This window comes from Pteronotus mesoamericanus, unplaced genomic scaffold, assembly GCF_021234165.1.
Source record: "Pteronotus mesoamericanus isolate MK-2021 breed Mesoamerican mustached bat unplaced genomic scaffold, CSHL_Meso_final contig_123, whole genome shotgun sequence".
NCBI classification, from domain to species: domain Eukaryota; kingdom Metazoa; phylum Chordata; class Mammalia; order Chiroptera; family Mormoopidae; genus Pteronotus; species Pteronotus mesoamericanus.
This window is the reverse complement of record NW_026555049.1, coordinates 3,042,787-3,056,671: the sequence shown is the minus strand read 5'-3', so window position 1 is coordinate 3,056,671 and position 13,885 is coordinate 3,042,787. Positions and strand designations below refer to the sequence as shown.

Genomic DNA, 13,885 nt, shown 5'->3' with positions numbered 1-13,885 from the left:
CTCAACAGGTCTCAGTGAACTGAAGAGCACTGAAGTCATAGCAAGCACCTTCTCTGACAACCTTGGTGTGAAACTGGAAATCAGTTACAAGAAAAAAACTGAAAAACACGCATGCAAACACATGAAAGCTAAATAGCATGTTGCTAAACAACAAGATCAAGGGAAAAATAAAAAGATACCTTGAGGCTAATAAAAATGGAAACACACCACCACAAAATCTACGGGACACAGTGAAAGCAGTCTCAAGAGGGAAATTCATAGCATTATAGGTCTATCTGAAGAAACAAGAAAATCTCAAATAAGCAATCTAACCTCACACCTAAACAAACTAGAAAAAGAACAACAAACAGAGACCACAGTGAATAGAAGAAAGTAATAAAGATGAAAGTGGAAATAAACAAATAGAATCTAAGAAAGACAATACAAAAGATCAATGAAACCATGACTCGTTCTTTGAAAAGATAAACAAGATTGACAAACCTTTAACTGAACTCATCAAGAAAAAAAGCAAGAGGACCCAAATAAATAAAAGTAGAAATGAAAGAGGATATCAGGGGAAATACTCTGTAAAGTATATGATTGTCTAATCACTATGCTGTACACCTGAAACCAGTACAAAATAATATTAAATGTAAACTGTAATTAAAGAATAAAAAATGAAAGAGAATAACTGACACCACAGAAATACAAAGGATTATTAGAAAATATAATGAACTATATGCCAACAAATTGGACAATTTGGAAGAAATGGATAAATTCCTAGAAACATACAGTATTCCACAACTGAATCAAGAAGACACAGATCTGAACAGACCAATTACAACTAATAAAATTGAAGCAGGAATCAACAAACCTCCCAACAAGCAAAAGTCTTGAACCAGATGGCTTCACAGGTGAATTTCATCAAACATTCAAAGAAGTAACACCTCTTCTTCTCAAACTATTCCAAAAAATTCAAGAGGAAGACTCCCAACCTCATTTTATGAGACCAGCATTATGCTAATTCCAAAACCAGATAAAGACACTACCAAGAAAGAAAATGATAGACCAACATCCCTGATGAACACAGATGTTAAAATCCTCAACATAGTATTAGCAAACTGAATTCAGGAATACCTTAAAATGATCATATACCATGATCAAGTGGGACTTATACCTGGGATGCAAGGATGGTACAGTATCCACAAATCAATGAACATGATACAGCACATAAACACAACGGGGGGTGAGAGGGACAGCTGAGAGAAGCTGCTGCTGAATGGATGTGGGATGTGTAAGAGAGGAGTTAGAAATTATCTGACACAGAATAGAATGGCCATTTCCCGAGGGAGGGCACAGTGAGGGAGGGACGACGTGGAAGTAACGAGAGTTCAGGGTCCTGTGGCCATTAGACACGTGCAGGAGAGGCGAGTGGATGGTGGCCAGTGCACCTGGACCCCAGGTGGAGATGAACACTGGCGTGTATGAGTGTCAGGCTGCCTGCAAGCCCCAGGTGGATGAAGCCACCACAGCGATTCTGGGCAGAGGGCAGCGGCCAGAGAGTGGGCCTGGAGCCCGCCGGCATTTAAAGGCTGCGGTCATGGGAGGGGGCGGCCTCAGGAGCCTGAGCTCCGGGACATGGTCTGGAGGGCGCGTCTGGGAACCGAGTGCCCGCAGGGTTAGACGCGAGCCTGGCTGCTCGCGGCCTTGCCTCTGGCTAACAGCCGCAGGGACAGGGTCCGAGCAGTTGGAAGAGCAGTTGGAAGAGCCAGACCAACCATGAGAAAGCTCTGAAGGACAATCTCAGACAAGGGGCTTTGACAGAGATGCTGCAGGGGCTGTCTGGCAGGCAGCAGACAAGAGCAGCAAGTTGCTGCAGGAAGCCTCACCCTAAGGGCCAGTGCGTCCCTGCCCAGATTCACCTGAGGGAGTAACTCAAGGGGATTCTTCACTTTACAAAAGGATTCGCCCGTTTCCTGTTACATCTTCCAACAGAGGCCAGATTACATAGAGCTTTGCGGAGGCACAGTCTGGTGCAAAGTGACGGCAGGCTACCCTGCTCCCAGCGCGTCGGCCACGCCCACGCAGTCCTGGTCTTCTCCCCGCAGCGGACCGCGCTTCCCCTTCCACAGCAGCCCCCTCCTAGCTGGGGAATTTGGCCAAGCCTGGGACTTTGACCCCCTTCCTGCTCAGCCGTGGTGCATGCTTTTCACTTCAATAAGCCCCATCTCTGCTCCCAGTGAGACCCTTGAGCTGACCCTGGGACTGCGTGTCCTCCGCCCGGCTCTGCTCTTGGGCCCAGCAGCCCCCAGTGCGGACGCTTTCCTTAACCACGCACAGGATGCGAGCCTCTGAGGCCGCTGGGACCCATGGCAGCCTATGACAGGCAGGCTATTCTCCGCCTGTCTTCACGGCCTCTGCTGTATGTAGGCCCTGTCCTGGGGCGAGGGGGGGCGGGGAGGTGTCTCTATCTGATGTGACTATTATTGAAGGTTATTAGTTTGTGGCAGTCAAGTCCAGATGTCGTTTGTGAAGAAAACTCACCCACTGTAGCTGACTCCCAGGTAGGGCCTTCGGCCGTCCGGGCCTCGCCCCTCTGCCCACCCACACCAGAATGGGTTCATAGTGCCTTGTCTCCAAGGGCACTTCCAATCCACAGGGACATTTCAGAGGGGATAGCGGTCCGGAGGGACATGGTCCGGAGGGCGCATCTGGGAACCGAGTGCCCGCAGGGTTAGACGCGAGCCTGGCTGCTCGCGGCCTTGCCTCTGGCTAACAGCCGCAGGGACGGGGTCCGAGAAATCCCAGCAAAGGGTCCGATTCGGCAAAGCTGCTTCACTGCGAGTCAGGACAGCCAGCCCCCGGACCCGAGCCCCACAACAGCGCCTCAATTTCGGACAGACAACTGCGAAGGCAGGCTGCCCCTCCGCCCTGCTGCTCGGCCCCGGGGGCTGGGGGCGGGGCCCAGCCGGAGGCGAGGGCGATGCCCGGCCTACAGGCCCGCTGGCGGCCCAGCGTCCAGAGGCGGCCCAGAGGCGGCCCGTGCAGGCCACTGGAGTGGTGGCCCTTCGCCTCCGAGGCCCGTGGACAGGGGTGTGGCTACTGCTGGCATCTGCGTTTCCTCCTCTTCTCACGAGTAAAACTGGAAACATTCTCTCATTTGGAAAATGAGGGGCTGAGTGCGTCTGCTTCTCTGAGCTCGGCTTGTCATCGTGTCAGAAGCAATTAGGGTGGGAAGGAAAAGAAAACACGTATCTCTCAAATGGCGTTTCTTCCAGAATCCCAGAGAAGTTGCGGGGGGCGGGGCGGTTATGAAGAAACAAGGACTCGGGGGAACACCCCCTTCACTATCCTCTACAAACGGTGACAAAGCCACTACTGTGGAAACATAAAGAGGCCCGAAGGGCCAAGGCCGGGCCCGGTGAGACTCTTCACAGGAGCCCACCTGTGTGCAGCGCCACGTGGCCCAGGCGAAGGTGCATGAGGGTCTGACAGGACAGTCTCTGTCTAACCACAGACAGACATCCCTCTGTCATCTCCCGGAAGAGCCGGGAGTAGGGAAGGTGCCATCCACGGGGACCCCTCGCAGGTAAGAAGGGGCCCCTCCCCCGCCCCCCTTCCGTCCGGTCGGGTTTAGGGCCCTGCACTGGAGCAGCGGGCAGCAACGGAGCCTGGGGCGGCCGGAGGAGGAAGCTCTGCCGGGGGAGCGTGAGGGACAGCGCCCCAGGCCTCCGGGCCGCAGTGAGGAAGGGCCGCTCTGCCCGCTCCACTGCGAGGCCCTGGGCACATCGCTCAGTTAAGGTACTGATTCCTGCCCAGGTGGGGCGTGTCAGTGAACTGGATCACAGGGCCTGCCATCTTCTCCTCGAATACAATGACCTGGAGAGAGAAGGGCTGGGGTCACGCGGCGTTGAGGTTCGTCGGGAGCCGTGAGGGAAGGGGCTGGGAACCAGGCTGGAGGGAACGGGGACCCACAGCTCATCAGCACCAAGGAGGAGCACAGGAGGGACTGGTCAAAACCTCTGCCCCTCGTCACACCCCTGGAGTGCCGCGATGCCACCAACCGCTGCCACAGCACCTGCCCTCGGGGAGAACAGGGACACTGGGTGCTCTGGGTTTAATGCCCCCCTCAGGCCATAACCACGGAGTGATGCGCCACGCGCCAGAGCCGGGCTGAGCAGCTCTCTCAGCACTGCTCACTTACAGCATTTACAGGGTGAGCAAGAGGCAGAGAAGGCAAACGTAAAGGATGGAGAGATGGGAAAGGGGAGGGGAGTGGTGGAATGAGGAAGGAAGAGCAGGAGAGAAAGGGAGGGAGACTCGATGAGGTGGGGAAAAGAAACAAAAACACCTGCCCCTGTGCTGCCCAAACCAGGCTTCACAGACGGTGACCAGGGCCCCCTCCCTCCCCCACCAGGGAGGGAGGGAATGAGAAGGGGGTCCTGGGAAAGAGGGTCGGGCTACCTGTGCCTCACCTGGTTGATGCCTTGGTCCAACCAGGCACCTGGGAGGTAGAGCGTCTCCTGGGGTCCGATGTTCCAGTAGCGTCCGAGGTTTTGGCCATTGATGAATGCGACCCCCTTCTCCCAGCCCTGCTGGCAGAGCGGGGAGTGCCAGTGAGCCACAGCGGCAGCCAATGTGAAGTCCCACGGGCGGCAGCGACAGTCACACACACGCTGTGCATTCTCCGCGCTTCCAACAGAGCGGCGGAGCGGGCAGGTCGACAGCCCAGAGCTGGCCAGGTCGGGAGCCCCGTCCCCTTTCCCCGCAGCTCTGACTTCCCAGCCGGGCACCGAGCTCAGACTGGACGCCGGAGCCTGGACCCTCAGCAGCATCCCCAGTGACGCTCCTGCTTTGAGCCCACTCGCTTGGCTCCGGGGGGCCCCCGGGGCCCTTTGAGGGAGGGCACCACACAGACAGGGGCCCTCCAGGCCCTTGTGATAGAGAGGGCTCCAGCAAGGCTTTGGAGAGCCTTGTGGGGAGCAAGCCCCTCCTCAGGGCCCGGGCAGGGCGCTCTGAGGACTGACGGGAGCCTGGGCAGGGAGGGCCTACACACCTCCAGCTTCATAAAGGTGTCCAAAGGGGGAAGGTCGACAGGCAAGGCACCCAAGAAGAAAGCAGGGAACACAGGTGCGTCGGGGAGAGGGCTCCACGCATTGGAGCTGAGCCTATGGACAGAGCAGAGACAAGGAGGGAGGAGGGCACTTCCTCTAGTCGGGGCCCCGTCCTGTGCCGACCTACGCAGGCCTGGCAGCCGGGGCACAGAACCAGCAGCAGGTGGTGCCGTGGAAGCCCACAGGCTCCAGCACGGCCCGGCCCCTCCCCGGGCACGGCACTGTGGGCCCCGGTCTGCACAGGCGCGTGCGAGGAGGGGCGAGGCCGGAGCGCTCTCGGGGCCTCCCTGCCTCTCTCTGCAACTGATCTAGGGGTTCAGGCACCGCCCTCAGCAGGCACCCACCTCTGGAAGAAGTTCTTTTTCATGTCCAGGCTGTAGATTCTAAAGTTTCTCAGGGGAGAATTATTCAGATAGATATCCCCAATTACACCTGTGGGGAGGAGGCAAGGAAACCTGAGCAAGGCCACAGGCCAGGGGTCAGCACACACAGAGCATCCCCGAGTTCAAGTGAGGGTCCCTCCTGAAGTTTATACTCCCTGAGGGGTGCATCAGGTGGCATAAAGCCATCCCCACAAATCGCAAAGGGCATGAGAGTGAGTAATACCGATGTGCCAGGCCCCAGGATTCGCAGGGAAGAGCACGCCGAGGGCAAGGACCGCGCCGGCCTCTCTCAGGGGAAGCTGCCTTTGGGGGCCTGAGAACTCCAGTACTGGGAGATGAACTCCAGTACAGCTTCAAGGTCACTTTTGGTGGGGTCCCACACAAAATGGACCTACACCCTCAGTCAGAAATCTCCTACACAAACTAGGAGGATTAAAGGTATATTTTTTAAGTATCTCCATTGTGAACAGACAGCAGCGTGACATGGCTGCCCAGGCCCGGGGAACTGCACGCACTTGAATGGTGGAGAATTAGGGCCTTGGGGAGGGGCCAGCTCCACTGGCCCTGGGGCAACCCCGGGGTCCACTCGCCCATGGAGGTGCCCAGCGGCCAGCGCGGGGATTGAGAGGCTGGGGAACGGGAACAGCTCCCTGGGGCCTGCAGGTCCAGGGGTGGAGGGCGGGGGGACGCACACATTGCTGGAGCAGAGGTGTGTGACGTCACACGGACCTGCTGCAGAGGACGGGGACTCCACAGAGGGAGCCCAGGGCCTGGGCCGGCCAAGACTGGGACAGTCGGACTGGCAGTCCCCGCCCGCGCAGCCAGTGAAGACCAGCCTGCGGAGGGACGCTGTGGGGAGCCGCTGAGGCCCAGCGACGATGGCGGGGGGCTGACTGGGGAAGGAGGACGGTCAGCCGGGCGTGAGGGAAGCTACTCCAGGGCCCTCCCGGGAAGGACTGATCCCCAGGACCCTCGAGGCCCCGACGGCCGCACCACGCGGCTGCCCGGGCAGGTGGGCGCATCCGGGCTTCCTCGTCTCAGCAGACACGTGCGAGGGGCTAGGAAGTCGCCAGTGTCCCCGGCCACAGGAGGGCTCAGTTGGTCTGAGTTCCTATTTCATAACTTTCCTGTGTTTTGCTGTGTATAATGCACACTTTTTTGCCCAAATTTTTGAGGGAAAAATAAGGATGCACATTATACAAAGGTAATACTAATTCAGTATCTATATAAATGTTTTTAATTCTTTTATTCATGCTTATATGTTAAAAGTGTAACTCTAAAAAGCAATAATGAGATCCGTATGCAAAATAATACCCTGGAATACGATAAGCAGTTTTGTTTCTAAATATAAATAAATAAGACGTTGAATGAAAAAATTAAAAGGAAAGATTTTTCCTGAAACTTTGGGCCAAAAACATGGGTATGCATTATACATGGCAAAATACAGTATGTGAAAAACCAACATTTTAACAGATAAGAAGGAAGAAGCAAATTTAAGCAGAGAAGCTTCAGAAAGCCAGGAAAAATAAAATGAATTGGTCAAATATTCCCAGGGGGTGTGCCCCCCAGAGGTTTGTTTACTCTGTGCCCTGCGTTCCCCTCCCCACCAGAAATGAGACCATCAGTGGCTTTCCAAGGGGGTCCAGAAAAGAAATTCAGGGTGAGGGCCCAAACCGGTAGGAGTCATATGCCCTATTCTGGATTTCTGGGTATCGCCCTGCTTGGCATCCACGCCCCCTGCCCCCACCTACCAAGCAGACAGTGCCCAGCTGGGGCAGACGGAAGCCCGGGGCGATCAGGAGAGGCCGGCTCCACGCTCACTGGGCACCCACCACAGGCCCTTGGGCGGCACACACAGGAGCACTTGACAGGGAAGAGGTCAGACCCGGGGGGGCCTTGTGACCACCTTCCAGCTCCCTCCAGGGGGCCTCCCTGACGCCCGCCTCCCTCCCTGCACTGGTTCTCTACGGCCCACCTCTCTCCAGGGGGTCTCCCTGACCCGCCTCCCTGCAGTCAGCCTTGTGGCCTGAGGAGCTGGGAGGGAGAAAGGACAGCTCGGGACAGGCTGAGGGTCAGCAGCTCCTCTCCCAGCTCTGTGACCCACCTTTGCGCTGGTCATCGAGAGCATCCCCGTAGTTGACTCGCCCGCAGTTCTCCACCAGGATCCTCAGCATGGAGTAGCCCTGCCGGGGGCACAGCGGCCGATGACGACCGCCCGCGCAGCCGGCCCCCAGCCCCCCACTCCACCTTGGAGCTTCTGTGGGACTCCGGTCCTTCCCCAGGCTCCAAGGGTGGCTCTGAAAGCGTCCCTGCTGGTCAGAGAGCAAAGCTCTGCCCCACTGTCCATGCCCGACTCTGGGTGAGGAGCCTCCTGTGTTCTAGGTCTTCCTCTTTGACTCCCGCCAAACCCGCTCAGGAAGTGGCTGGTGCCAGCCACCGCGCAGCACCCCACGAAACAAACCTGGATCAAGGGGATAACAATCTGCTTCCTTTTATAGTCCAAAAATCCAACAGACACTGTGTTCACAAATACCTGCCAGACAGACAGAAAGTGCCCTTGGGTCGACAGGAGGGAGGAGTAAGCAGAAAGTCTGCTAAGCAAAGGAAGCGGGCAGAGAGAGAGAGAGTGAGTGTGTGTGTGTGTGTGTGTGCGCGCGCATGCACGCGCCGTGCACTGAGGAGGGGACAGGCAGGCAGAGGGGACACACGTGCCCAGGGTGGTAGCTGACAAGGACCACACGGGGCAGTGAGGGCCTATCGCTCCCCATGTGAGTGTTAAGAGGAGGGCTTGACCCCTGCAGGGCCATGGGAATTCAGGGGAGACACCCTTACCTGTCCCCGGTCACGCACATGACCACTGAGGACGCCAGATGTGTCAATGGTTGTCTCGTACAGAGTGTACCCAAAGGACTGGCCACTTCCGTTGTTTACCGGCAAGTTCTCCATGTTGACGGGCTTCTCAGACTTGGTTGGCTGTGTGGAAAGAAGACCGGAGGCCCAGGGCTGGGCCGAGGCAGGAGAAGGCGGCGACCTCATCTCGATGCTGCTGCGGGAGCACAGGGTGGCAGGCAGACCCCCCTGCCCGGGACTAGTGCCCTGCAGGGCAGTGCGGGGGCCCTGGCAGGACGGGGGCCTCTTACGCCTCTATTTTGATTTCTCATGGTTCCCCAGAGTTGCACAGAAGAGGAGTGTGAAAGAGGAAGATGCAGAAATAACAGATGAAGCCCAGCCACCCAGTGGCCGTCATTTGGGGTCACCACGTCCTCTGCATCTGCCACAGATGTGCCCGCTTCTCGGAGGAGGTGGGCCGACCCCCCAGCTCCGCACCCTCCACTGCACCCACCACAGCTGCAGAAGCGGACTCCCTACTGCGTCACCCAGTCCTTCTGCCGGTGCCTTTTGTCCTTTCCCACTCCCCGCTCTAGCAGAGTAGGTGGCTTTGCTCTGAGTCCTAAAGCCGGAGGGCAGGCCTCAAAGGTACCCCGAGCTGGTCCTCCCTGCTTGCACGACCGCTGTTGGGAGGCTTCCTGAACGGGCTCCCCTGCGGACGGCACTCACCTCCTCCAGGAACTGCAGGGCATCCCACAGCGACAGGTAAAGGGCTGGCCGCAGGGGCTCATATGCAGCCTTGGGGAGAAGCTCAGGCGGGGCAGGAAGAGGGCCACCTGCAGCACAGACAACAATGGGGCCATCCCAAAAGGGCCCAGCAGCCACCGCCTCCTCCAGCGCCCCCAGCCCTGGCCCCCACGCACGGCCCAAGGTGCCCCTAATCCTGGGGCCAGCAGGCAGACAGGCCGCCCTCCGGCGCACCCCCCGCCACTGGGCAGGCAACACCGGTGGAGCAGCGGGCCTTTCTCGAGTCCTCAGAGGTCTTAACGCCTACAAAAAGGCAGACCTGGCAGGACACAAACCACAATGAAAACGGCCTCCAGCCTGGCCTGTCCTCAGGCCTTCCAGCACCCAGACCTCCTGGGGGCCAGGGGGACACTGAAGAGGTGACTCCACAGGGCGTCTCAGAGCAAAAGCGAGGGCCCAGCGTTGGTGCCAGGTCTGCTGTTCGCCAGGTACCTGAGATGGAGCCGAACAATTCTCGGAGCTTGGTGTACTTGGCTGTGTAATCCCCAGCTTCAGTCAGCACCGCGTCATAGTCTGCAAGACACCAGGGCACTGTCACGGGTCACCATGTCCCAGTGTCGGTGGCAGCAGAAAGGCAGAAGCTGGGGTCGGGCCACATGGTCCCCCTCCCAGCAACGTGGGAGGCAAAATGCCTTTGGTATGGGACATCAGTGAAAAGACTAGAAATGCTAAATATCATAGAATGCCACCCAAACTGCCTGTGACCACAGCACAACCTACACTCCAGGCGTCCTCCCAGCCGTCGGGGGAAGGGCCGGGGCAGGAAGAAGAGGCTGCTCTCAGCTAAGGGCCCTCCCGGCCCCCCGAGCAGCTCTCGCCTCCCCCAGACGACGTCCAGAGGCTCGCAGGCCCGTCAGCCACATCGGTCCCCCAGAGCCAACCCCTTCCCGGGCACTTCGGGGCCAAGGTCACCCAAGGGGCCAGAGCTGTCCCTGAGGACCCTCCATAAACATCCAGACACACAGACGCTGGGTGTTCCCGGGAGGGTCGGAACTGGTGAATACTTGCCATAGCTGGTGACGTCAGACTTGTATTCATGAAAGTGCATGGCGCCGTTGATGAAGCCAAAGTTGGTGCCTCCGTGGAACATGTACAGGTTGATGGAAGAGCCAGCATCGAGGACGGCACACACTGTTTTTAGAACATCTGCAGGAGGGGGCATGTGAGGGGTGCGCAGAGTGAGTCAGGGTTTGAGAGGGGCCCTGAGTCCCCGGTCCCTCCTCAAGCCCAGCTCCGTGGCCGCCCTTCAGCTTCCACTAAACCCCAAGTCGCAAGAGGAGGAGGCGGAACCTCCAGAAGCCCCGCTGCAGAATGTGGGCCTTCCAGCTGGTTTCAAAACCGCAGCCCAGCCTCCACGGCCCACGGCTTGGACAGCCTGCCGCCCCGGGCAGCCTTCTGCCTCCACCCGGCCTGTTTCTCAACGTGGCTCCCACTTAGGAAGACACAGAAAGGTAGGATTCGTGTGAGAGGCCGTGCTGATGGCCTGCCCAGTCCTGTCCGCGTTGGAGAACGAGCCGGTAGCATGAGAGGATGGTGTCGCAGGAGAAAAGTAAGTGATGTGCAGGTATAAACAGTATTGGTCAAAGAAATGCAAAATAACAATGACCTATCTGACTGGCAAATATTAGATTGTAATACTTAGTGTAGACAAATGTGTGGGAAAGAGCTGTTCTTTAATAATGGAGAGTTAAGAATTACTACAATCTTTCTGGAAAGCAGTTTACTAAATATATATTGAAATTGCATTCCTCTATCAGTTGTATTGCTAGGAACTTCTCATGGGGAAAAATATGCCAGGTGTTCAAACCTGGATGTTCAAGAATGCTCCCTGAAATGGTATTAACAAAAAACCACTGGGGGCCAACCTAAGGGTCCCTCCATAGAGATCGGGTAAATACGCTGATTTAGAAGCTGGACACCATGGGCTTCTGTGCCTTCTTTAAAACAGTGACGGAATTTATATCTAACAGTATAGGAATGCTGTCCCTCTGCGTCCTTCGCTGGCACAGGCGGCCCGCCCTGTACAAAGGACAGACGTGACGGCACGTGCCCGCCTCCGCCTGCGAGCGCGCTGGGGCCGCAGGCAGAGGTGCAGGAGAGCGGCCTGGCAGCGCGTACTCCAGCGTTTTCTCTGGGTTCTCAGAGTTTATTTCTTCTTCCAACAGTTTCTGTACTTCCTGGATGTTTGCAATAGGCATGTGTTACTTACCTAATTACAAAAACATTATAAATCAATGTTAAAGGTCCTATCGTTCACTTCAAATGTCAGGACAAATGACCCTAGAGTATCAAGAGCAGACTATTACATGCAAAACAACCCCAGAGTCCGCTAGCAGGTTACATGGAACTCCACCCTGCTTCTCAGGGCAGCATGCACGTGGGACACAGGCCGCAGAGCGCTCACCAGAAGAATCCAGGATGTTGTGCGGGCCTCCCCAGGAGTCGAACCACCCCGTCCAGTACTCCATCACCATCTTGGGCTGATCCCTCTGGGCACCACAAAATGAGAAGGCAGAGGGTCAGAGGAGGCAGACAGAGGGAGCCCCTCCTGGAGGGGGAAGCCACCCCTGTCCAGCTCTTCCCCTGGCCTCGGAGGCCGCAGAAAGCAGAGCACAGGTGAGGAGGGAGGCACCCGCGCCGGCCGAGCCACTGTGGGCAGCCTCCACTGGCAGGTGGGGAGCCTGCAGCGGGCCGTGCTGCGCACAGCGCTGGTGAGAAAGCACGGCGTCTGCTCAAAGGCAGGTCTTCACCAGAGTCCAGCATCTGCCTTGGGAGGCTTTTCCTACATTGATTCGTTTTCTGGATCGGGCCAAGCTCTGCCTATGCTCTCCCAGGCAGGAAGGATGGTCGACAGGGTAACCACTTCCGAGCAGCTTCCTGTGGATGCAGAACCCTCTGCGGCTGCTTCCTTTTAGCTGGCAGAGAGGGCGGCTCGGCAGGCCCCTCTTCAAGGTCCAGCTTAGTTTCAGTAGCAGTTTACACAGTGGGCGCTGAAGAGCAGGGCTCTGCGGTGCGGCTCCCCGCAGGGCAGGCTCTGCGGCCGCGGCGGGCCCCGTGGGCTGGCTGGGATGCCAGCTTCGGCACAGGCTTGCCCAGGCCGCAGACTTCCTTCCCAGGGCCCCGCTCTGCTCTGCCGTGTCTGCAGGAGCCCCAGAGCAGCTCCTGGGGGAGCGGGGGTCAGGGGTGAGCAGAGGGCAAGGACGGATTTGCTGGTATTTCGGGATCCACAGGAGAGCCTTCCTCATTCATCACACACCTTCTCTGTTAGTGACAGCAAAACACTGAGAGGCAACTGAGTGTGAAGCAACAAAACCTGAGCTAAGGCCGTGCAGCGGACACACGGGCCATTGAGTAGATGGTACCCACCAGGCCAGGGGAAAGGTCAAAGTAGGGCAATGATTTTTTTTTTCCCCTCAGCAAGACTGGTGGCTTGGTTTTCTTTACAATCGTCTGCCTCCACAAAAAGGGGACATACAGTAGGGCCTTCAGGTCACTGGAAAGGAGACGTGTCCTCTAAGTCCCGCATGTCAGTGGTCTCCGGGGCCAGGAGGGGACTCTTTGACTTGAGGGTGCTGGGGCCGGGGCGGGGCGTTCCCCAGTGGCCCGGCCGCTGTGGTGCGCCCTGCGGGTCTGGCTGGAGCCGTGCGCTCACTCTGGCTGTGTGTGCGCCCTAACCGGCCGCTTACTGCGCATCCGTGTCCGCTCTGCAAGCTTGTCTCCTCGACTGTGGGACAGCGACAACGGCAGCCGGCGGCCACGGCGCTGGGAAAACGGAATGCGAGAGCGCGGGGCACACAGTGTCCGACAGTTAGGAAGTGCTCGGGAACGTTCTCCTCCATCATCTCCATCACTGAACGTGGGCGTGAGGGGCCAGCGAGGTGCTGCTCGGCGCCCCCCAGGGAAGCAGAGCGGGGCCTGTACTGTTGGATCACTCATTCAGCCAAAACAAGGGAGCAGCCACATTCCCTTCCTAGAGGGAAACGCCCATCTCTGCACCTCGGCCAGAAAGGCCGTGAGCAGAGCCGCTCTGTCAACAGGGTGGCCCGGCCCGGGGCTACCGGTGGGGCCGCCGCTCCAAGGACAGCCAAGAAGGAGCCGACCTGAAGCCCTGCTGCCTGGGTGCTTTCCCCGCGGGGCCTCGTGGACCCTCAAGCAACCTCTAGGTGCTTCCTGGAAGCGGGGTATACCACATGTGTGGCGGGCAGCCTGCGGCTCCCTGGGCCATCCTGGGACAGAAGTCGGGGAGGCACAATCCTGCTTAGCTCCTGGGCGACTGTTTATTTGATACATCTCTTCCCAGGCAGGCTGCAGCTCCGGGAAGCCAGAGGCCCTGCCATCCTAGTCCCTGCACTGGAATGGGCCGCGCCCTGCCCCAGGACAGAGCGGGCACCCCGTGAGCGGAGGAGGAGGGCGGGTGGGGTGTGGGGCTGGAGGTGGGCCCACGGCATCCGCCGCCTCCCCCGGTCTGCCTCACAGAGTCTGCCTGCCCCACCTCTTCCAGGGCAACTTCCCCGCCCCTTCTGCTGGTCCCCATAGACGCCAGGAGTAGCTGCGTCATACACACGGGTGGCCCTCGTCCTACATGACTTCACACCACCGTGGGACTCCACATGGCTGTGTCGTAGGTCCCTACCTCTGCTCTAAAAACACACAGCTGGGATGCAAAGCAGCCCCAGCACCTCCACGTGGCTTCTATTCACAAGGGACGTGGACAGCCCAGGAGGCGTGCACTCGTCCAACCGTGGTGGCAGCTTGGGGCAGTCACACCCTCAG

The 13,885-nt window shown here is 57.9% G+C and overlaps 1 protein-coding gene across 1 annotated transcript in view; it reads right to left on the bottom strand.

The window, feature by feature from the left end:
• Positions 1 to 3,771: 3,771 nt before the first annotated feature.
• GLB1L2 (galactosidase beta 1 like 2) overlaps positions 3,772 to 13,885 on the bottom strand; it is a 41,221-nt gene continuing 31,107 nt past the window's right edge. The window contains exons 10-20 of the mRNA XM_054587490.1: positions 11,517 to 11,601; positions 10,121 to 10,258; positions 9,545 to 9,625; positions 9,035 to 9,141; positions 8,309 to 8,449; positions 7,938 to 8,009; positions 7,581 to 7,659; positions 5,438 to 5,525; positions 5,036 to 5,147; positions 4,455 to 4,571; positions 3,772 to 3,858 (exon numbers count right to left, since the gene is read on the bottom strand). Of these exons, the coding sequence (XP_054443465.1) occupies positions 3,772 to 3,858; positions 4,455 to 4,571; positions 5,036 to 5,147; positions 5,438 to 5,525; positions 7,581 to 7,659; positions 7,938 to 8,009; positions 8,309 to 8,449; positions 9,035 to 9,141; positions 9,545 to 9,625; positions 10,121 to 10,258; positions 11,517 to 11,601 (1,107 nt within the window). The remainder of the gene's footprint in view (positions 3,859 to 4,454; positions 4,572 to 5,035; positions 5,148 to 5,437; positions 5,526 to 7,580; positions 7,660 to 7,937; positions 8,010 to 8,308; positions 8,450 to 9,034; positions 9,142 to 9,544; positions 9,626 to 10,120; positions 10,259 to 11,516; positions 11,602 to 13,885) is intronic.